This window comes from Orycteropus afer, unplaced genomic scaffold (genome assembly GCF_000298275.1).
Source record: "Orycteropus afer afer isolate SDZICR_OR568_19922 unplaced genomic scaffold, OryAfe1.0 scaffold00292, whole genome shotgun sequence".
Taxonomy (NCBI): domain Eukaryota; kingdom Metazoa; phylum Chordata; class Mammalia; order Tubulidentata; family Orycteropodidae; genus Orycteropus; species Orycteropus afer.
Genome location: NW_006921879.1, coordinates 1528996 through 1550379, shown reverse-complemented (window position 1 = coordinate 1550379; position 21384 = coordinate 1528996). Strand labels below are relative to the sequence as shown.

Below are 21384 nucleotides of genomic sequence, written 5' to 3'. Positions count from 1 at the left end.
CCTTAGGCACTGCACTACCAGGGCTCCTAACTAATAATGCCTGTTCTTTTTATTTAGCTGACCGTGAAAGTCGTTATGAGGAAGAAGAAGAACAGAGTCGGAGTATGAGCCGGAAGAGGAAGGCATCTGTGCACAGTTCAGGTCGTGGCTCTAACCGTGGTTCCAGACACAGCTCTGCACCACCCAAGAAAAAGAGGAAGTAACTTCTGAACTTTGGCCCTGAGCTCCATTCAGCCAACCCCTGAAAATTTTACATGACATAGAAACTGTATTTTTCCTTTTGTTTTCTTTTGAAGTTTTGCCGTTTGTGTTTATGGGTTTAGGGGGCCATTTGTGTGGACCAATCTACTCGGGGAATTCCAGGCCCACCAGGACACGTGCCAATGGCCCCATGCAGATGGCAAGGGAGGAAGTGTTCTTGAACAAAGGCGGAGCTTCCGCTATTAATAAATATTGTTTCATTCCTCTCTCTTCCTGTCACCTTCTGCCAGGACATTGATGGCTTCCAGCATCTTATTAATTGGTGTCTTGAAGCTGTATTTCCAAGACATTGGTACAAGGTGACCCTTAACTACCTGTACCATGGTTCTTGACCAGCAGAGTTGATCCTTCATCCTACCCTACTGCCATGACCTTCCTCACATCTCTAAGTTCTGTCTTTGCAATACTCCAGAAAAGACTGTTGGAACTTACTCTAATGGTTGTGATAATCCAAACAACTTGAGCTAGTGAGGCAGATTGAGCTGGTGCCTCCATCAGAGTTTGCCTGCTTTCTTGCCTCATGCAGATTCTGAGGTACTTCTGCTGCCTTGGAAGACATAAGAAGCAGTGACACTCCCTGGCCCGGTTTCATCCTCTACAAATTCACACATGGCAATGGTAGAAGACAAAATTACCACTGTGTCCTTTCTTTTTGACATGTTATCTGAGGAAGAATGCTGTGCCTCATACACTGCTTCTCATGAAATCTAGAGGTAGCTCAAAGGAGTCAACATTTAGATCTGAAAGGGGCAAGTCATGCCCTGGGCCTAGAATATCCTGATGAGAAAAGAGAAGAGGAAGGGAGGCTGCATCCACAATAAAGCCTCTCATCACTGCTGCTCCTTATTTTTACTTGTCTTGCATTGTCCTGTATTTATCACAGTTTCTGTTGAACAGCTTTTTTTAAGTATTTGGAGAGTTTTATCTTGCCATCTTCCCCCTCCTGTTTCGCTGTACCACCTGTCCCACTGCAGTCCCTTCTGTGTTCTGTGACTTTAAGAGAGGGGGGTGGGGGGCTCTTGGATTTTGTTTATTTGTTTTTTTTTCTCCTTAGCAGTAGGACTTGATATTTTCAATTTTTGAAGAACTAAAAGATAAATAAACTGTGGGGTTTTTTTTTGTTGTTGTTGCTGTTGTTATTGTTTTGTTTTTGTAAATTCACCTTTTGAAACAGTTCTTATGTAGTTCCTGAAAGCCAGCCTGCTCCTCATCTGGTAAAGTGCTAAAGCCTTGCAAAAATGCTTTGGTCAAGTTGGTGTCACAAAGATAACTTGAATAATTTTAAACTTTCATTGTTAAGAGAGATCCTAGACATCACAGCAGACAAAATTCATGATATAGCAAGTTACTTTACAAGATTTTTTACTATGGTTCCCTCAGATTTTAGAATGGAGTGGCACTTGTTCTGTCATAGAAACAAATCTTCATCTTCAGTCATCTCGTTGTAAATAGCATGGAGGGCAGCAGCAGCTTGAAGGGAAACCTTCAGCATTCCTATTAGGGTGGCCTGGTCTTCTGGGCTAACAACTGTTAGGAAAGGAAAAAAAAAGAGTCAGCATTATTCAGTTAAAAAACACTAAATACCTGGTATTTGTCATGATAGGTGCCAGAAATATGAAATGAACTAAGTTACTGTACCCTGTTGTAGGTGGTTTCTAGTTTACTGAGGGGAGAAAGGAAAATGAAGTGATTACAATATAGTGTGCTAGATGTTACAATAAATTAAAGCTCAAGGTACTTTGGGAACACAAAGAAGTAGCACCTAACTGAGAATGGAAGAATGAGAAAAAGACCCTGGAGACAATCCCCAAGCTAAGTCTTGAGCAGTAAAAAACCTTCCGAACATGTGCTAAAACATGAGAACATGAAGCTGTACAGACTGCAGAGGCCACGTTGCACAGGGCCTTGTTTGTCTTCTAAAGAGTTTAACTAAAGGTGTTAGAAGTAATCATTTTTATTTGGGTTCTAGAAAGATTACGACTTTGGGAATATTTTGGAAGGGGGCATAAGTAGATCAGGAAGGGTAGTTGTAAGGCAAGTAATTCAGGGGAGAAATGAAAAGGATCTAACAGGGATGTGGAGATGGGGACAGAGTCAAAACACTGAAGAGGTAATGTTAATGGAATTTTGTGATGGAATATCAGGAGTAAGGAAGAGGTTGGAATAGGTCGTTCTGGCTCAGATAACAAGGTAAATGGTAGATAGTGGCTTTCACTAAGAGGAAATGTAAGGAACAAAGTCATAGTCAAGGGAATTTGAGATATCAGTGGGACATACAAGTGGTGACATCTATTAGTTTGCTGTTAAGTCTAGTTTCATTAAAAATCTGGGCAAGTGTGGTTGTTAAGGTTATGTGTCAGCTTGGCTGGGCCTGGTTTTGAGTCTCTGGGCAGCTGGATGTAGTTAGTTGTTCCCCATGGTGAGACTAGTAATCAACTCCATGGTGGAATTTACTGGAGCAGTTGAGTAGCTGCTTTAGGGATGTGGTCTGCTTCCCGTATATAAGAAGAAGCATTGAGAAAGGTCTGCAGCTTTTGGCACATTTGAACCCTGCATGTAGCCAAGTCTTCATTTAACAGCCTGCCATGCTTCCTGCCAATCTTGGGACTGTTAATGGACTTAGAATTAGAGACTTAGAGTTAAACTTAGAGACCTGCCATACTATGCGATAATATTGGCACTGTGCCATTTTATTTGTAGCCCTTCGGCTTGGTGGGAGCTCTGGTGGTGTAGTGTCTAAGTCATTTGACTGTTAACCAGAAGGCTGGTGGTTCAAACCCACCAGCCACTCCTTGGAAGGAAGGTTGGGCAATCTACTTTCATAGTGATACCACCTCAGAAACCCAAGGAGGGGTCTCTTATGAATCGGGACCAACTCAGTGGCAATGATTTTGGGTTTTTTTGGTTTTGTCTTACAAAAATTTCTTATCTCAAACATCGATTATTCATAATATATCGTAATTCTCATTAGGTATATATGCTAAAGCATACATGACTACTTTCATGCTTGATCTAGAAATAAATACAGCAGTAAAAAAGAAGAGTTCAATCCAATTTGTGTCTCTTCATCTTTGCAGCAGAAATTAGGTACTGAAGGCAGAACAAAAAAATAGATTCATTATTAGGATGGTTTTCTTAAAGCCAAGTGGAAGAAAGAAACAATTTTGAAAAATCATGTGTTACTTACTGTCTAACTCTTGCTGTACAATGTCTCTTCCTGATTCCAGGATCTGCCACAGGTCAAGATATGCATATCCCACTTCTTGACATTCATTCTCTTCGTCATCCATAGGATCACTCACCACTGTAAACTTTAAACTAAAGAAAACAGTTGAGTTAATACCACTGTTAATCACAGGCTTTAAAAATAATATGAGGATAAAAGCAACCATAAATGATACAGTGTCTTTCATTTGCCTCCATTTTTAAGACTACAATGGCAGAAAAGTGAGGGTGCTTTGAAGGAACAGGCCTTGAGTAGGGGGGAACAAAGACTCTTGAGAGAATGTACTGGATCAAGTTGTCCCAAAACTGTCAAAGTATTATTCTTAGTATGGTCATTTAAAATATTGATAGAAGATTTTATAGGGATAGTGAAGGTGTTGCACAAAAAACAAAAGTTTTTGTGAAGAAATGAGAGGAAGAGGTTTTAAGTTTTTAAAAATGGCTATCAATTCTCTTTCCTTAAAGGAAACAGCAGGAATGCAGAATTGTAAAATGAGTTTAAAAACTATTCCTGGGAGTTGTGAGTGTTGAAAGATGGTACTGTCAGCTGCACAATAAAGTGCCTCACAAGCAGTGAGCAGTCAGTAAAAATTAGTATGATCTTGACTTAGCCTAGCAAAGAATGATATTTTGATCAGAAACTGGTACAATCTATAATAAGCCTATTATTTATTTATTTATTTATTTATTTATTTATTTATTTATTTAAGATTTAAGCTAATGTTCATTGGTCAGCTACAGTCTGTGGGCAAAATCTGGCCCATTGCCCGTATTTTTTTTTTTTTTTCAATTGTAAAAATATATATGAACCAAACATTGGCCAATTCAATATTACATTAATTTTTAAAACTGAGATAAAATTCCCAAAATAGTCAACAATTAATTTAAAACAAAGATGAGAATGTAAGGGGGCAGGAAAACGAGATGAATGGAAGTGGAACACTTAGATGGAAATAATGAGAATATTCATGCATTGTGAATAACATAACCAATGTCACTGAACAACTTAAGCAGGAACTGTTGAATGGGAACCTGTGCAAACCTTCACTGAAAACACAGGAAAATACTATTTTAAAAAGTTCTGCAGTAAATTTACCATTTTAAAGTGTACAAAGTAAATATAGATTAAACAAATGTTCACAACGTTTTGCAACAGTCTCCACTGTCTAATTCCAGAACATTTTCATCAACTCAAAAGAAACTCCATGTGCAACTATTGGTCTCTCCTTGTCCAGAGAAAAGAAAATCAAAGACTCAAGGAAACAATTAGTCCAAAGGACTAGTCGGCCACGCAAAGCACAGCCTCTGCTACACGGAGACCAGAAGAACCAGCTACCGTGACTGATCACTCTGATCAAGACCACAAAAGGTCCTGGACAGAATGGGAGAAAAATGGAGAACAAAATTCAAATTCATAAAATATGACAAGATTTACTGGTCTGACAGTAAACTGGTGGAAACCCTGAGACTGTGGCCCTTAGACACCCTTCAAATCTGGATCTGAACCCACCCCCAGGGATCACCTTTCAGACAAACAGCAGACTGATGAAGTGAGCAGTAACACTAGAGGAACGTAGTCCACAGAACAATTAACCAGACCAGACCAAAAGGGCAGCATTTGCCCAAAACAAAGTTCAGACTGCAGGAAGGTGCAGGAAAGGAGAACAATGGAGATGGGGAAGCGAGGGGGAAGAGGGGAAGAGGGGAAGGGTGCTGTTATATTAAGGGAATTGCAACTAACGTTACCAAATAAAATGTGTATAAATTGTTGAATAGAAAACGAATTTCCTCTGTAAACTTTCTTCCAAATCACAGTTAAAAAAAAAGAAAAAAACTCCATACCATTAACATTCACTCTCCTCTCCCTTCAAGCCCATGGCAACCACTGATCTACTTTCTGTCTTTAGGGATTTGCCTATTCTGGGCAATTTCACATTGCTATTAATTTTGTAAAAGCAGAGATCGTTGTTGTTAAGTGCTATCGAGTTGATTCCGACTCCCAGTGACTTTGGGTACAGTAACAGAACGAAACACTGCCCAGTCCTGCACCAGCCTCACAATCTTTGCTGTACTTGAACCCATCACTGCAGCCACTGTGTCAGTCCATTTCATTGAGGGTCTTCCCCTTTTTCAGTTTAAGCATGATATCTTTCTCCAGGGATTGGTGCCTTCTGAAAACATGACCAAATGAGAGAGGAAATCTAGCCCTTCTTGCTTCTGAGGAATATCTGGCTGTACTTCCTCCAAGACAGATTTGTTCATTCTTCTAGTAGTCCATGATACATTCAATATTCTTCACCAATACCACAATTCAAATGCATCGATTCTTCTGTGGTCTTCTTTATGAATTGTCCAGCACTCACATGCTTATGAGGCTATGGAAAATACCGTGGCTTAGGTCAGGCAAACCTTAGTCTTCAAAGTGGCATCTTTTCTCTTTAACACTATACAGAGGTCTTTTGCAGCAGATTTGCCCAATGCAATGCAATAGGTCATCATTTGATTTCTATGGGCATTGACTGTGGATCCAAGTACAATAAAATCCTTGTGTAATAGGGGAAAAGAGACCCCAGATTCAAACAGGCTCAGTAGAGACACTTTCATTAAGCCTTCAAAAAAACCAAAACCAAACTAACTGCCGTCAAGTCACATCCGACTCACAGCGACCGCTCCTTGCATTTCTGAAGAGGTATCACTACAGAAGTAGATTGCCCAATCTTCCTTCCTAGGAGTGGCTGGTGGGTTTGAACTGCCAACCTTCTGGTTAGCAGTCAAAACGCCTTAGGTACTACACCACAAGAGCTCCTTTATTTATGTACTTATCCCAATCACTGCCCTTTCCCTGCTTCTGTAGTCCTGCCAGCAACAGGCAACAGTGATGAATCGATCTGCCACCAATTAGGATTTTGTGATACTCCTTTTGTTATCAATCATATATAATTAGCCCCATGGCATAGACTCAGTGGACTCCATTCAGCTTTCTGTACTGTGTACATGCTGATGGTTTCCTTCATCCTGGATAATTGTCTTTGTTTTGTTTTTGCCCTATCTAAGGTTTATTACAAAGTTCTGTCCGCTATACCATACTAGCCAAAAAGAAAATCAAAGGCAAAGGCAATTCAAACCTGAGGCAGTGAAAGCTAAAACTGAGTAGAAAATGGATAGCCCTATGAGGGAACAGCATAGTACCTTAAGCATTTGACTGCTAACCAGAAGGTTGGTGGTTCAAACCCACCACCCACTCCACGGAAGGCAGACCGGGCAGTCTAGATTTCCTGCCTCAGAAACCCAAAGGGGGTCGCTACGAGTTGGAATCGACCTGATGGCAGTGAGTATGGTTTGGTTTGGTTTGTGAGGGAATAAAGGAAGAGTTCTAGGAATGCTTAGGGTTGGGGTTAGGATGGGGAAGCTAAATTTAACAATTGTACAAAAGGGGAGAAAACAAACCACTTTGCATTTCCAAAGTTATCAGGGAGGTTAGTCCACTGTGATACAGAACTCAGATTCACTGTTTATTTCTACTGGCTCCTTTTTTCAGTCCTTCCTAAAACTAACTGGAGACAAAGTAAATGTAACTCAATGCAACTCACTGCCAACTCATAGTGACCTCTCCTTTGGTTTCCAAGGCAGTATCACTACAGAGGTAGATTGCCCAACCTTCTTTCCAAGAAGGAGTGACTGGTGGGTTTAAACCACCCACCTTCTGGTTAGCAGTCAAATGGCCTTAGGCACTATGCCACCAGAGCTCCCTAAAGTAAGTGTAGATTAAACAAATTTATTGGGCCTTTAAAAAAGTAATGAATTAAAACATAAGGCCCCATTTCTTACGCACGCACACACAAAGGGGCTAGAATGAGCAAAATAAAACAAAAATAGGATGCTCAGTTAAGTTTGGATATAATTTTTTTTATTATAAATATATCATATGTATTTTACCTGGAAACTAAAAGGAAGCCCTCTCTGATTACAGGAATAATAAGAACAACTGACATTCCTAAAATTTTAAAGCAGTCCTAGAATTTATTTTAGGTATGCCAAAGTCAAAACATTCCAGTAAAGAAAATAATTAAAAATCTAAATATAAAATTAATATTATAAAGATATAATATTTGGTTAGCTAGCAATAGCATTGTATGCATAAGAAACAAATCAAATTATGTTAGAATGTCAAAACCTTTTGTCCATTCAGTATATATATAGAACACTTTATATTTAATTAAATCACTGCCACACACAGAAAAAGTCCCCACTGGGGCTAACATTGATGAGAATTGAAGTAAACCTATAAACCTATGAAATTATAATAATTGACCAAGTAGCCACAAACATAAATTCGACTGAAGTAGATGGGAAATTTATTAAGGGTAAATTACTTCTGAAAGAAGTTATTCAAATACTCAGCATTAGCACAAAACCAAACTCAAACTACAGAATTCCTGTCTAAGTTTCTCTTTTCTTTCAAAGCAGATAAGCAGGTACTTACTGTCCTTGCTCAGGATCTTGTCCATTCAACATGGTGTAAAGAAATTGCCTTCGACCTTTTTGCTTCATCGGGTCCAGGTCTATCACTATGTTAAGAAAAGGAAACAAAAGGCAGAGCCATACACAGTTGCTTTTGGACACGAAGACTTCCATAAGCAGTAAATACAGTAATATAAAGCAAAAGCTGGCAAACTGTGACCCAAGGACTAGCCTCTCATTTTTGTAAATAAACTTTTATTGGAACACAGCCACACCCATTTATGTATTGTGCATGGCTGCTTTTGAAAGGAACTCTGGTGGTACAGTAGTTAACACATTTGGCTGCTAACTAAGAGGTTGGTCATTCACACCCACCAGCTGCTCTGCAGAAGAAGATGAGGCAGTCTCTTTCCGTAAAGATTTACAGCTTTGGAAACCCAATGGGGGTCTCTATATGTTTGACTCGATGGCAGTGAGTTTGGTTTTGGTCTGATGGGTGCTTTTGAGCAACAGTGGCAAAGTTCTGTGGTTGTGACAGAGACTACATGGCCCAGAAAGCTTAAAATATGTACTATCTGGTAGCATAGTGCCTAAAGCACTTGACTGCTAACCAGAAGGCTGGCGGTTCAAACCCACCAGCCACTCCTCGGAAGGAAGATTGGGCAATCTATTTCCATAGTGATACCACCTTGGAAGCTCTAGGAGGGGTCACTATGAATCGGGTCCGACTTGACAGCACGTAACAACAACCACAACAACATGTACTATCTGGCCTTTTAAGAAAAAGTGTGTTGCCTTTCATAATCAGCATGGAAAGCTGTTTTATTATATGCCAAAATAAATGTGTTCTCATGATTCCACAGCCGAAAGAGTTCTAGGAAGCTGACTTTTGGGTCATCTGGAGATTTGGGTTTGTGGCAAGTTCAAGATGCTTATCTCACCATCCATTTTCCTTATTTTTATATGGGAATGTTGAAGTTCAAATAAATTAGCCTAGGTTTCCCAGCTTCCTTTTTAGCTAGCTATGGCCAAGTGATTAAGTTCTGGCCATTGTATTGTGTGACACCTCAGGGAAAATTGCTTAAAAGGCTTATCTGGGAGGTAGTCTTCCTTTCCCCAGCAGCCATCAAGGATCATGGGGTAACCAAAAAGAGGGAGGTAACAAGAAGGGTGGAAGGCAGGTGCTAAGATAATAGGAGTCCCTCGGTGGTGCATGTGGTTAAGAGCTGGACTGCTGAGCAAAATGTTGGCAGTTCAAACCTACCCACATACATCTCAGAAGTATGGCTTTGCAATCTGCTTCCAAAAGGTGACAGTCTGAAAAGCCTATGGAGTGCACTTCTACTTTGCACACAGGGGATCACCATGAGTCAGAATCAACTCAACAGCGACCAACAGCAAGGTGACAGAAAGGAAAGAGAGAAGGTGGGATCCCTGATGATGTCATGTAGCTGCCATGCCAGCCCTGGACTCCCTCCTCTGAACTTGTTTACCGTAAGTGAGAAGTAAATTTCTATCTTCTTGATAGAATATATTAAAATGAGATACAATAAAAAAAGAAAGAAATTGAGAACAAAAAAGAGTTATTAGAACTTAAATATTTAATAGATGACCAGAAGATAAACTTAAGGAAATATCTCAAAAAGAAAAAAGACAGATGGAATTATAGGATGAAAATGATAAACAGAGGATCAATTTGGAAGACCCAACATTCTACTACTAGGGATAAAATTATCAAAGAAATACAATAGAATTTTCCACAACTAAAAGTCATGGGCTTCAGCTACCACTGTCATCCACTTGGAAGGGATGTAGGAGATCCTGGATAGAGAGGGAGAACAATGTGGAACAAAACTCAAAATCATTTGGAGGAAAAAAAAAAAAGGTGGGGACCAGGTTTGCTGGTCCAACAGAGCCTGGTGGAACCACTGAGACTATGGCCCCTAGCTACCCTTCAGGTCTGGAATTGAACCCACACCTGTGGTTTCCAGCCAAACAATGTACAGACATGTGAGTTAAACATTTACCTCAAGTAGACACACGCCCTGGAGAGAACAATCATGGGAGAAGGAAGGGCTGCTTATGCACAGGGAGACAGCTCAGGGGGCAGGAGAGTATGGAGGGATGGACACTGGGAAGAAGTAACTATGGGGAGGAAGTGGGAGGGGAGCTGTTGCATTGTGGTAAACTGTGGTCAATGACATGAGACAAAGTATATGTGAACTGCTGTATGGGAAGTGAATTTGCTCTGTAAATCTTCACCCAAATCAAAATTAAAAAAAAAAGTCATGGGCTTGCAGACTGAAAAAGCCCATGGAGTGGCCAGAACACTTAAAGTGAAAATACGTACATTATCCTGAAATTAGAGAACTAGAAATAAAGAGGAAATCTAATCTAGGAATCAAGGGTAGGAAGGGCATGCTAGTTTTCACACAAAAGGTTTGATGTCTCACGTGGATTTAGGAAACCAAGGACCAATTGCTTTGAAGTTATGAGTGAAAATGTTTTCAACCTAGATTTCTCTTTGGTCAAAATGTCAATTGAATGCAATGCCAGTATAGTAAGACTTCCAAGGTACCTTTTCTTAAAAAGTTACTAGAAAATACGATCCAATAAAATAAGGAAATTAATAAAGACAGAGCATGATGCAGGATCTAGGAGACAGGAAAGACAGTACAGCAGAGAATTAAATAAAATGCTTGGGATGGCAGCGATGGGAGCTAAACAAAGGCCTAAGAGAAACAAGAGGATGGAGGGAGTTCCTCCAGGAAAAAACAAAACATATCCATAAATTATTTAATAGGTTTGATTACTTGAGATTGTTAGAAGATGTGAAAAGAGTTATCAAAAACAGTTGCAGCAGTATGTTGATAAAGAATTGTCAGATATTCGAGTCAGATTCAGAAGAGGACTTAGAAGGAGAGATTATCAATGCTGATGTCAAATAGATCATGGCTGAAAACAAAGAATACAAGAAAGATGTTTACTTGTGTTTTATAGACTATGCAAAGGCATTCAACTGTGTGGATCGTGTGGATCATAACAAGTTATGGATAACGTTATAAAGAAAGGGAATTCTAGAATTTTTAATTGTGCTCACGAGGAAGCTATACATAGACCAAGAGGCAGTCGTCCGAACAGAACAAGGCGATACTGTGTGGTTTAAAACCAGGAAAAGTGTGTTTCAGTGTTGTATCCTTTCACCATACTTAACGTGTGTGTTGAGCAAATAATCTGAGAAGCTGGACTATATGAAGAAGAACGAGGCATCAGGATTGGAGGAAGACTCATGAGCAACCTGTGAAATGCAGATGACACAACTTTGCTTGCTGAAAGTTAAGAAGACTTGAAGCATTTACTGATGAAGATCAAAGACTATAACCTTCAATATGGATTACAGCTCAACATAAAGAAAACAAAAATCCTCACAACTGGATCAATAAGCAACATCATGATCATGGAAACAAGATTGAAATTGTGAAGGATTAATTTTATTAGGATCCACAATCAATGACAATGGAAGCAGCAGTCAAGAAATCAAACAACGAATAAAGATAAAGACAGGGGGAAAAAAAGAAAAGAAATCAAACAACATATTGCTTGGGGAAAATCTGTTCCAAAAGACCTCTTTAAAGTGTTAAAAAGTAAGGATGTCACTTTGAGGACTAAAGAACCTGAGCTAAGCCGAGGTATTTTCAGTTGCCTGATATACATGTGAAGCTGGGCAATGAAGAAGGAAGACTGCTTTTGAATTATGGTATTAGTGAAGAATATTGAATATACCATGCACTACCAGAAGAATAAACAAATCCGTCTTAGAACAAGTACACCCAGAATGCTACTTGGAAGTGAGGATCGCAAGACTTGTCTCACATACTTTGGACATACTCTGGTAGCATAGTGGCTAAAGCACTTGACTGCTAACCAGAAGGCTGGCGGTTCAAACCCACCAGCCACTCCTCGGAAGGAAGGTTGGGCAATCCTACTTCGGTAGTGATACTGCCTTGGAAACCCAAGGAGGGGTTGCTATGAGTCGGGGCCAACTCGACAGCACATAACAACAACAACAACATCAGGAGGGATCAGTCCCTGAAGAAAGACATCATGCTTGATAAAGAAGAGGGTCAGCAAACATGAAGAAGACCCTCCGTGAGAGAGATTGACTATTGGCTGCAACAATGGGCTCAAATGCAGAAACAATCATGAGCACGGCACAGGATCGGGCAGTGATTCCTTCTCTTACACTGGTGTTTCTTTAAGTCAGAGTTGACTCAGTGGCACCTAACAACAACGAAATAATGAAAATAGAGCAAATGAAAAATAGAGGCAAACAAAATAATAAACAAGAAAAAGTATAATCAAGGTCATACTACTTGGCTCTCTAAGAAATAATATTTATATATTCATGATAAATAATTAAAATTGGATTAAATAAAATTTATGATCAAAATATGGGGGGAGCATGGGTATGGTGAAAGAAAGCTAAATTTATGTTCCAAAATAGGAACAGTGGACAATGTCTAAATTTGATGAATTAGGAAATTGCAACAGAAACATTAGTTAAAAATATGGAGGTAAATACCAGAAGGAATAGCCAAAAAAGTTAAAAATGGCTGTGGTGCACTATGGTGGGGCATAGTTTGTAGAGAAGAGTGGGGCAAAGGGCTGATTATTTCTAACTAACATCTTTTGGGACTATTTGATTTTTTAAAAGCCATATGCATATAAATGGTATTTAATAAATGAAACAAAATAATTGAATCATGCCATTAAGAAATCCAGTGGTAGTTCTGGACTAAGCATTTGTCAGCCTCCTCTCCCTATAACCACACACAGTGCCTTACCCTTGCTAAAGTGGAAGTAAATCTCTTCGCCTGCTCTCGGCTTCCTCAGGGATATTGGAGTCTCTGTCTCTGCCAAGGGCAGATCGTAGAATCTGTACTCAACATACACTTGTTTTACGTTTTCATCAGACATCACTTCAGCCTCTGGGTAGAAGGCCAGGGAGACAATTTCAATGCACATCTTCTCTGAAGCCTAATAAGGAAAATATTTATTTATGTCCTAAAGGTTAGTAATGCTCCAAGTGTTGTATTCCATCTAATTAATGCACTATCGTCTAGAAGGCATAGTCACCTGTTATCTAACACACTGTTGTTGTTGTTGTGTGCCGTCGAGTCAGACCCGACTCATAGCGACCCCTCCTTGGGTTTCCAAGGCAGTATCACTATGGAAGTAGATTGCCCAACCTTCCTTCCGAGGAGTGGCTGGTGTGTTTGAACCACCAGCCTTCTGGTTAGCTGTCAAATGCCTTAGGTACTATGCTACCAGAGCTCCTATCTAACATACTACTACTTGACAATCAATTATAGGTAAAACTGGCAACAACAGGCAACTTGACTGAATTACTATAGCTAATCTGGGGAAAATTTGTAAAAAGAATCCATTGTTCTATCTTCCAATCCAGCGAATCATTCCATCTGAGCTTTTCCCAGCCAATTCCACATATAAAACAATCAAGAAAATTTCTGAACAGACATCTTAAAACTTTCTAGATGAAAACTAACCAGCATTTTCCCAAGGTTAGGACTTATAGGACCTACAGGTTAATATTGGAAATTTAGTAGCTGCTTCTGCCACTCTAAGTGAGCCCTGGTGGCACAATGGTTAAGCATTTGGCTTAAACCAAAAGGTCGGCAGTTTGAAGCCACCAGCCACTCCACAGGAGAAAGATGTGGCAGTCTGCTTCCATAAAGATTTAGAGCCTTGGGAACACTATAGAGCAATTCTACCCTGTCCTATAGGGTAGCTATAAGTCAGAATCTACTCGACAGCAGTGGGGTTTTTCATGCAGCCACTGCACCAAATAACTGTTTCCTGAGCCAACCTAAGTGCGGGCCATCAGAGTACCTCACCCTCTACAGCAACTCCGGTACTTTATCTCCACTTCAAAGCAGCTGCCACCACCACTACCCTCTCTTTTGACCGTCCCTATGTCCACATTAGGGAGCTCTGGTGGCGTAGCGCCTAAGGCATTTGACTGCTAACCAACATTGGTGGTTCAAACCCACCAGCCACTCTGCAGAAGGAAGACTGGACAATCTACTTCCGTAAAGATTTACCGCCTCAAAAATCCCAACGGGGTCGCTATAAGTTGGAATTGAGTTGATGGCAGTGAGTTTGGTTTGGTGTCCACTTTGGCATTAGGGACACCAGGAGATGGCTGACTAATTTCAAGAAGTCAAATGACCCCTTCCTTCCATAATGGGGCAGAATGACACAACCCAGGATGCCCCCCGCCAGCTATAGTTTTCCTGCCTGGCTGTTTCTTTCCTTTAGGGTGCCAGGCCAATATGTACTACTCATCTTAAGGCCTGCCCTTTGCTCCCAATCTCTTCTTCCCTTAGGAAGCAAGTGGAGCTTCTATGCCTCCTCCTAGGAAGTTTAGCAGGCAAGATTTCTCAAAGTATAGTCCTGTGGGTCAACTGCATCAGAATCATCTGGGGGTGCCTTTTGAAAAGAAGATGAAACTACATGGAGTTTTCTTCTCAGTGGCCCCTTGAAACCCTTCCACGACACCCACTGTACACACTATCGACTCATTATAGTGTAAAATTCAGGCTTTGACACTTTGATGGATCAGTTCAGTAGGTTTCACTACCATTTCTTTTAAATGAGAGAAAAGAACAGAACAGAATAGAGTATGTACCATTTAATGACACTTATTTGAAGGCAAAACAAAAACCAATATTAAATAAGAATGCTAAAGTTGTTTAAAAAAAAGTTTGAAAGGACATATTCCAAAATTTAAAACAATGCTTTTCTTGGAGAAGAGGAAGCAGAGATTGTGGGGGGTGGTCAAAGGAGAATTAGCTTTATCTGTTATATTTTAATGTTTTACAGAAAAATGTATTCCCATCTGATTTGTGTAACTTTTTGAAATATTAAACATGCTAATAATCCTGGGCCAAATACCAGGAATCCATAATTATGCCAACTATATCAATGTTCTTCTGACAATACAGGTTCATTAGGAGTAACCGTTCTTGATAAGGGATTTCTGGCAGCATGGTGGCTAAGGCACTTGACTGCTAAGCAGAAGGCTGGCGGTGCAAACCCACCAGCCACTCCTCGGAAGGAAGATGGGGCAATCTACTTCAGTAGTGATGCTGCCTCGGAAACCCAAGGAGGTGTCGCTATGAGTTGGGGCTGACTCAATGGCATATAACAACAACAACAACATTCTTGATAAATAAGATTCAAATTTGAGCTAGGTGCACATGGAGGCTTTATTCATTCCCAGTAAGTTGAATAACATCTAATTGATAGTAGTCAACCATTTTTAATGTATAAAAATGGCAATTTTATATGCTTCAATCTTATATTTTCCTTTAATCCAGAATCCTTTTGTGAATTCACTCTATTACAGAATTTTATTGGAGCTGAACATCAAAAGGAATACATAATTAGTAATATAATCCTCTCTAATACATATTAACTCATCTGAACTTGCTGGCAGAGCCCCTGAGAGCAGGTCATTCCTCAGGATTAGTGCTAGACAGTTCCCATTGCTTTATTAATTCAGGTGTCCTAGCTAATTTGGCTGGGGTTGTTAAAATGATTAACTAGCAGAAACAAGGGGTTAGGACATCCTGAATACTTAGAATTAAGAGTGTAAGAAAAGAGAATAAGCCTTGATAAACACTACTGCTGGAGCATGGATAGTGTAGTGCCTAAGGCATTTGACTGCTAACCAGAAGGTTGGCGGTTCAAATCCAACAGCCGTTCAGAAGAAGGACCAAAACTAAGCTAAACTCATTGCCCTTGAGTCGGATCCAACTCATAGCGACCCACCCCTCCTTGGGTTTCTGAGGTGGTATCACTACAGAAGTAGATCACCTTATCTTCCTTCCAAGGAGTGGCTGGTGGGTTTGAACAGCCAGCCTTCTCATTAGCAGTCAAATGCCTTAGGCACTACGCCACCAGAGCTCCCACATTACCACCACAATTACCTTATTTAAATCTTGCACAACTCTAAAATGTAAGTATAATCAATAGTACCATTTTCAGAAGAAGAAACCTAAGAGGTTAGACAACTTCCCCAGAGTGGCATAGATAGCTGAACCAGGGTCTAAACCACAGTCTAAATCCAATCTCTCCAGTTCCCTCTGGACTCTGCTGGCTCCTTATTATCCTTCCTAACCCCACCAGGAGAGTGGCAACAACTCAAGTGTTGTCTTTGGGTTTCAACTCCCTATGTGTTTTATGCCTACCTATTTTGAAATACAATAATGATTTCATACGTATGTGTGTGGTATAAGATTAATTTTATAACACTTTTTTTTCCTTAAGTAGGCTCAGTTTCCATATTTAATTTCTCAATTAACACTTTTGGATACTCAAAGTTTTTTAAAGGGAAATCTTATTTAGGAACCTTTAATTTAGGGTAATATTTTTAATGTAATCTGACTTATTATAATTAAAAACTGGTTGCTTTTGGGGCTGATCTGAGAAGCAGTATGGTTTAGAAACCTTGACTGGAGTTTTAGCTCTGTCACTAACTAGCCTTATAATCCTAGACACATCATTAATCTTCATCTTTACCGTAACAGCTAAGATGTTATCCAATTCTAACATTCTGTGATTCTAAACTCCCTTCTAAATATTTGCCAAGACGTTAATTATAGAATTAATGTAAAAATTAAATAAGATAGATAAAAAGTCCAGAAGAAGATAGACTTAAATATTTGTCATATTAAATGTTAACTCTCCTTACTTTAAGTTGTTTCTCCCCAATATCCTTTATTTTCCTGCAAATCTTCAGCACAAATTCTGGCTTCCAAAGAAGATTTTTCTGACTTCTACAAAAGCAACAAACCTTACAAACCATAGAATTTATATCATATAATCTAGCTACTTGATTTTAGGTCATCTTGATTATTCTCTATTGTTTCTAATGAGGTTCATAATCTTCAAGTTCTCTTTTAATCTTTCATTCAGTCACTCATTCAACAAATATTTTTTGAGCACCTAGGTAGCATTCTAGTGCCTCAAGAAAAATGATTATGTTTTCTTCCTAATTTGTAACCCCAGTAACTGTTGGAAATTGTTGAATAAGTCTGTGGATATTTATTCATATATATCTACATTTACCACAGAAGGAAGACTGGGCAATATATTTCCATAACGATTTATTGCCTCAGAAACCCAAAGGGGGTCATTATGAGTCAGAATCAACTTGATGGCAGCGAGTTTTTTTGGGAGCTCTGGTGGCGTAGTGCCTTAGGCACTTGACTGCTAACCAGAAGGTTGGGGTTCAAGCCCACCAGCCACTCCTTGGAAGGAAGGTGGGGCAATCTACTTCCGTAGTGATACTGCCTCGGAAGCCCAAGGAGAGGTTGCTGTGAGTTGGAGATGACTTGTTGGTACATAACAACAACAACATATTTATATTTAATCTATCTATCTATCCATCCTATCTATCCATCCATCCATCCATCCTCAGTTAGTTCCAAAAGAGATTTTGGAATCAAAAGAAACCAACTGCCACAAACAACTGCAATTACAGGTTATATATACATATATATGTATATATATATATATATATATATTTTTTTTTTTTTTTTTTCTGTCAAGGGTCCTCTCACCATGGGGAGAGGGGCCCCAGGAACCAGCCACTACTACCAAGGAGCAAAGCCCAGAGAGCCACACACCACCTTCCTCTCCAACATTCGCACTTACATCCATCCCCACATTCACAGACATTCACACCCACACACCACACTCATACACTCCAATCTTCACTCACCCCAGACCCCACACTCACACACACACACACACACACACTCATCCCCATATCACAACTGACCCCTCACACTCATCCCCCATGACACACTCACCCTACACTGACTTCTGTGTACCATACACACACCACTCTCACTCCACACCACATTCACTCACCCCACATTCACTTTTTTAAAATATATTTTATTGAAATATAATTTATGTAAAGTTTTCATAATTTATGTAAAGTTTTATAGTTTTAAATGTTTGATCAAAAACAGCAAAACTGAATGATCTCTTTGCACCATCTCATGTAGAATCCTTTTCTCTCTTCCATCCTCCACCTCCCACCATAAACTTGTTCTCCTCAGGTGTATGTAAAGGGCTTGGATTAATCACAGAACACAATGAAAGACATGCAAACCAGAGGAGGTTGGCAAGGGACCCAAATAGGCAGAAAGAAGAGTCTGAGTAAGTCCTCACTGACACCAGATGAAGAAAATGATCCTTTCATCCTACGGTATCAATAGACTTCCAATCATACTCAATGTAAATTTAACTAAATAATTTGAATTTCCCATCAGGTTCATTAAAATTGGATTTGAACTTCACATAGGTTGGTTATTAAGCACATTAATTGTCATTGTTTACAATATGCTACTTACTGCCTTAAGATATTTTTGAGATAATGGTATCACTATGACATCATCACTATCTGTAGTTTGTGTTTCACTGACTTCAGAAGCTTCTTCACTGGATTCTCTACCTGCTGGAGAAGAAGCTGGAGTTATGTAACTATTTCAGAGCACCCTGTCCAACCCAAGAAGGGACCCAGAACCCACATGGCCAACCACTGGCTGATTACTAGTTCTGAGTATCTGATTTTGTCTGCATTTATTCAGAATCAAGCCCCCTTTTTCAAAGATTCAATTATTTGGAAGTTTGCTGAGTACGCAGGTTTCTTTTCGGAAAAGAAAAAAAGGAGGGAAGGAAGGAGAGAGATAAAAACAAAACAAACAAGCAAGCATGTGGTGAGGGGAAGAAAAGAAAGTAAAAGGAAGATCTTCCTTCTGTATGGGCTGGAGAAAATAACCAAGCCAAGTAGAAAATCTGGTGGCGTAGTGCCTAAGGCATTTGACTGCTAACCAGAAGTTCAAACCCACCAGCCAGTCCTCAGAAGGAAGACTGGGCAATTTACTGCTGTAGAGATACCCCCTCAGAAACCCAAGGAGAGGTCACTATGAGTCGGATCTGACTCGAGGGCAGTGAGTTTGGTAATTTTTTGGAGGAAGAGCAGTACAAACAGGGTGTGGCTGATTGTTTCCAAAGATGGTTTCAAACATTATCTGTCATCTCACAAGCTCTTCTAACAGTGTGACCTTGAAACTCCTCCCACTGAGTGGTAGGGTCTATGTTCCTTCCCCTTAAACTGAGGTAGACCTGTGTGATTGTCTCAATCAAAAGTATGGTAGAAGTGATGCTAAGTAGCTTATGCTATTCACCTCTGCCTTGTTCTTCTAGGACTCTTATTCTTGGTACCCAGCTGTAAGGAAGTCCAAGCAACCCACAGAGGGCCCAGGTGAACTCTCAGCTGACAGCCAGAACCAGTATGCCAGCTATTAGAGTGAGCCATCTTGAAAATGGATTTACTAGCTTCCAGTTGAGCTGTGCCATCCAAAGCTTCACTGTACATTGTTCCTCAGGTGTCCCATTGAGGACCATTGCGAAGAGTCACCTGGTTCAAAAGGGTCTTGCTTGGCTGAGTGGAGCCCTGGAGTTTCTGTATTCTTACACAGGAGCATAGTGCCCACAGGCAGATATGGTACCAGCTGGAGACCAGCTGTTTAGGGACCCAAAACAATAGTTCTTGCAAATACCTATGAGTCACAATTAACTCCTTGGCACATAACAACAGCAGCTTTATAATCAGATGAGTTGGGAAGTTTTACCTTTTCTTCTATTTTCTAAAAAAGTTTTATTAAGGATTGGTATTATTTCTTTTAAATATTTGATAGAATTCAACAATGAAGTCATCAAGGTCTGGCTTTTTGTTGTATTATATTTAATTATTAATTCATTGTCTTTACGTTTATTAGGCCAACACTAATCTTTCTTTTTCTAGCTTCTTCAGATAGAAGCTAGGTTATTGACTTTAGCTCTTTGTTGTTGTACCTTCATTCTCACTCAGCTCAAGATATTTTCAAATTATCCTTGGAATTTCTTCTTTGACTCATAGATTATTTCATTGTTTAATTTCCAAACATTTGTTATTACTGCTTTAGCTTTGTATCGCTGCCATAAGAGATTACCACAGATTTGGTGGCTTAAAATAGTAGAAATTGACTCTATCACAGTTGGAGGCCAAAAGTCTGAAATCAAAGTGTCAGTGGTGCCGTAATCTCTCCAAAGCCCCTAGGTTAGGACAATCTATTCCTTGCCTATTCCAGTCTGTGGTGGCTCCAGGGGTTCCTTGGTTTGTGGATGTATCACTCTAGTCTCTGTATCCATGGTCATATTGCCTCCTTCTTTTTTCTGTGAGTCTCCCCTCTCTGTGACTAAGGACAATTCTCATCAGATTTAAGACCCGCTTGGATAATTCAGGGAGCTCTGGTGGCATAGTGCCTATGGCATTTGACGGCTAACCAGAAGGCTGGTGGTTCAAACCCACCAGCCACTCCTTAGAAGGAAGGTTGGACAAACTACTTCTGTAGTGATACCCCCTCAGAAACCCAAGGAGGGGTCGCTATGACTTGGATCTGACTTCATGGCAGTGAGTTTGGTTTTGGTTTTGGATATTTCAGCATGATCTCCATCTCAAGACCCTTAACAAGATCTAGAGAGCCTTTTTACAAATAATGCCACATTGACAGGTTCTGGGGATTAGGGCATAGAGATATCTTTTTGAGGGTGACCATTCAACCCACTATATTGCCTATTTAATCCTGAATATTTTAAACTCTAAAAGCTAATTTTTTGGCTTAAACAGTCATTTAAATTGATATACACTCCTTCCGCTTCATTCCTTGTTGCACTTTGTGCTTTCTTCTGGGATCGTTTTCCGTCTGCCTAAAGAACCACCTTTAAATTTTTAACACATGAGGCTATAGAGGCTAACTTTTTCCATTTTACCTTGCCTGAAAATGTCTATTCTGCTTACGTTCTAGAGATTTTTTTTCTAGGTAGAAAATTCTTGATAGCAGTTAGTTATTTTCTTTCAGCACATTGAAAATCTTTCCACTGGTCTTGGGCTATGATTATAGCTCTTCATAATTCAGTTGCCTATCTTTCTGATTCCTTTAAGTTTCACCTTTGCAACCATACTCCCCCTGGAACCCAAAGACTTTGGTTTCCTGGAAGCCCCAGGGTTACAGGTGAGGAGAGAAAACTCAGGGACGCCCAAAGCAGCAGGCCGGAAGAGCAGGAGAAAGGGAATTAAAAGCCAGGAAGCCAGAGAGAAGAGCAATCAGCTAAAGGGATTAGGTGAGGAGGGGAAACTCAGGCCCGCCCAAAGCAGCAGGACCAGAGAGCAGAAGAAAGGGGATAAAAGCCAGGAACCCAGACAGAGGAGCAGTCAGCCCCAGAGACAACTCAGGGATGCACAAAACAGCAGGGCAGAAGAGCAGGAGAAAGGGGATTAAAAGCCAGGAAGCCAGA

At 40.0% G+C, this 21384-nt stretch overlaps 2 protein-coding genes across 2 annotated transcripts in view; one reads left to right on the top strand and one right to left on the bottom strand.

The window, feature by feature from the left end:
• The window catches only part of SUPT16H (SPT16 homolog, facilitates chromatin remodeling subunit), a 52379-nt gene extending 52176 nt beyond the window's left edge, over positions 1-203 (top strand). The window contains exon 26 of the mRNA XM_007951148.2: positions 58-203. Within this exon, the coding sequence (XP_007949339.1) occupies positions 58-203 (146 nt within the window). The remainder of the gene's footprint in view (positions 1-57) is intronic.
• A 1466-nt stretch (positions 204-1669) lies between these two features.
• RPGRIP1 (RPGR interacting protein 1) overlaps positions 1670-21384 on the bottom strand; it is a 65955-nt gene continuing 46240 nt past the window's right edge. Inside the window, 6 exon segments of the mRNA XM_007951234.1 lie at positions 1670-1788; positions 3449-3579; positions 7970-8054; positions 12792-12984; positions 18396-18496; positions 19619-19624. Coding sequence (XP_007949425.1) covers positions 1670-1788; positions 3449-3579; positions 7970-8054; positions 12792-12984; positions 18396-18496; positions 19619-19624 — 635 coding nt within the window.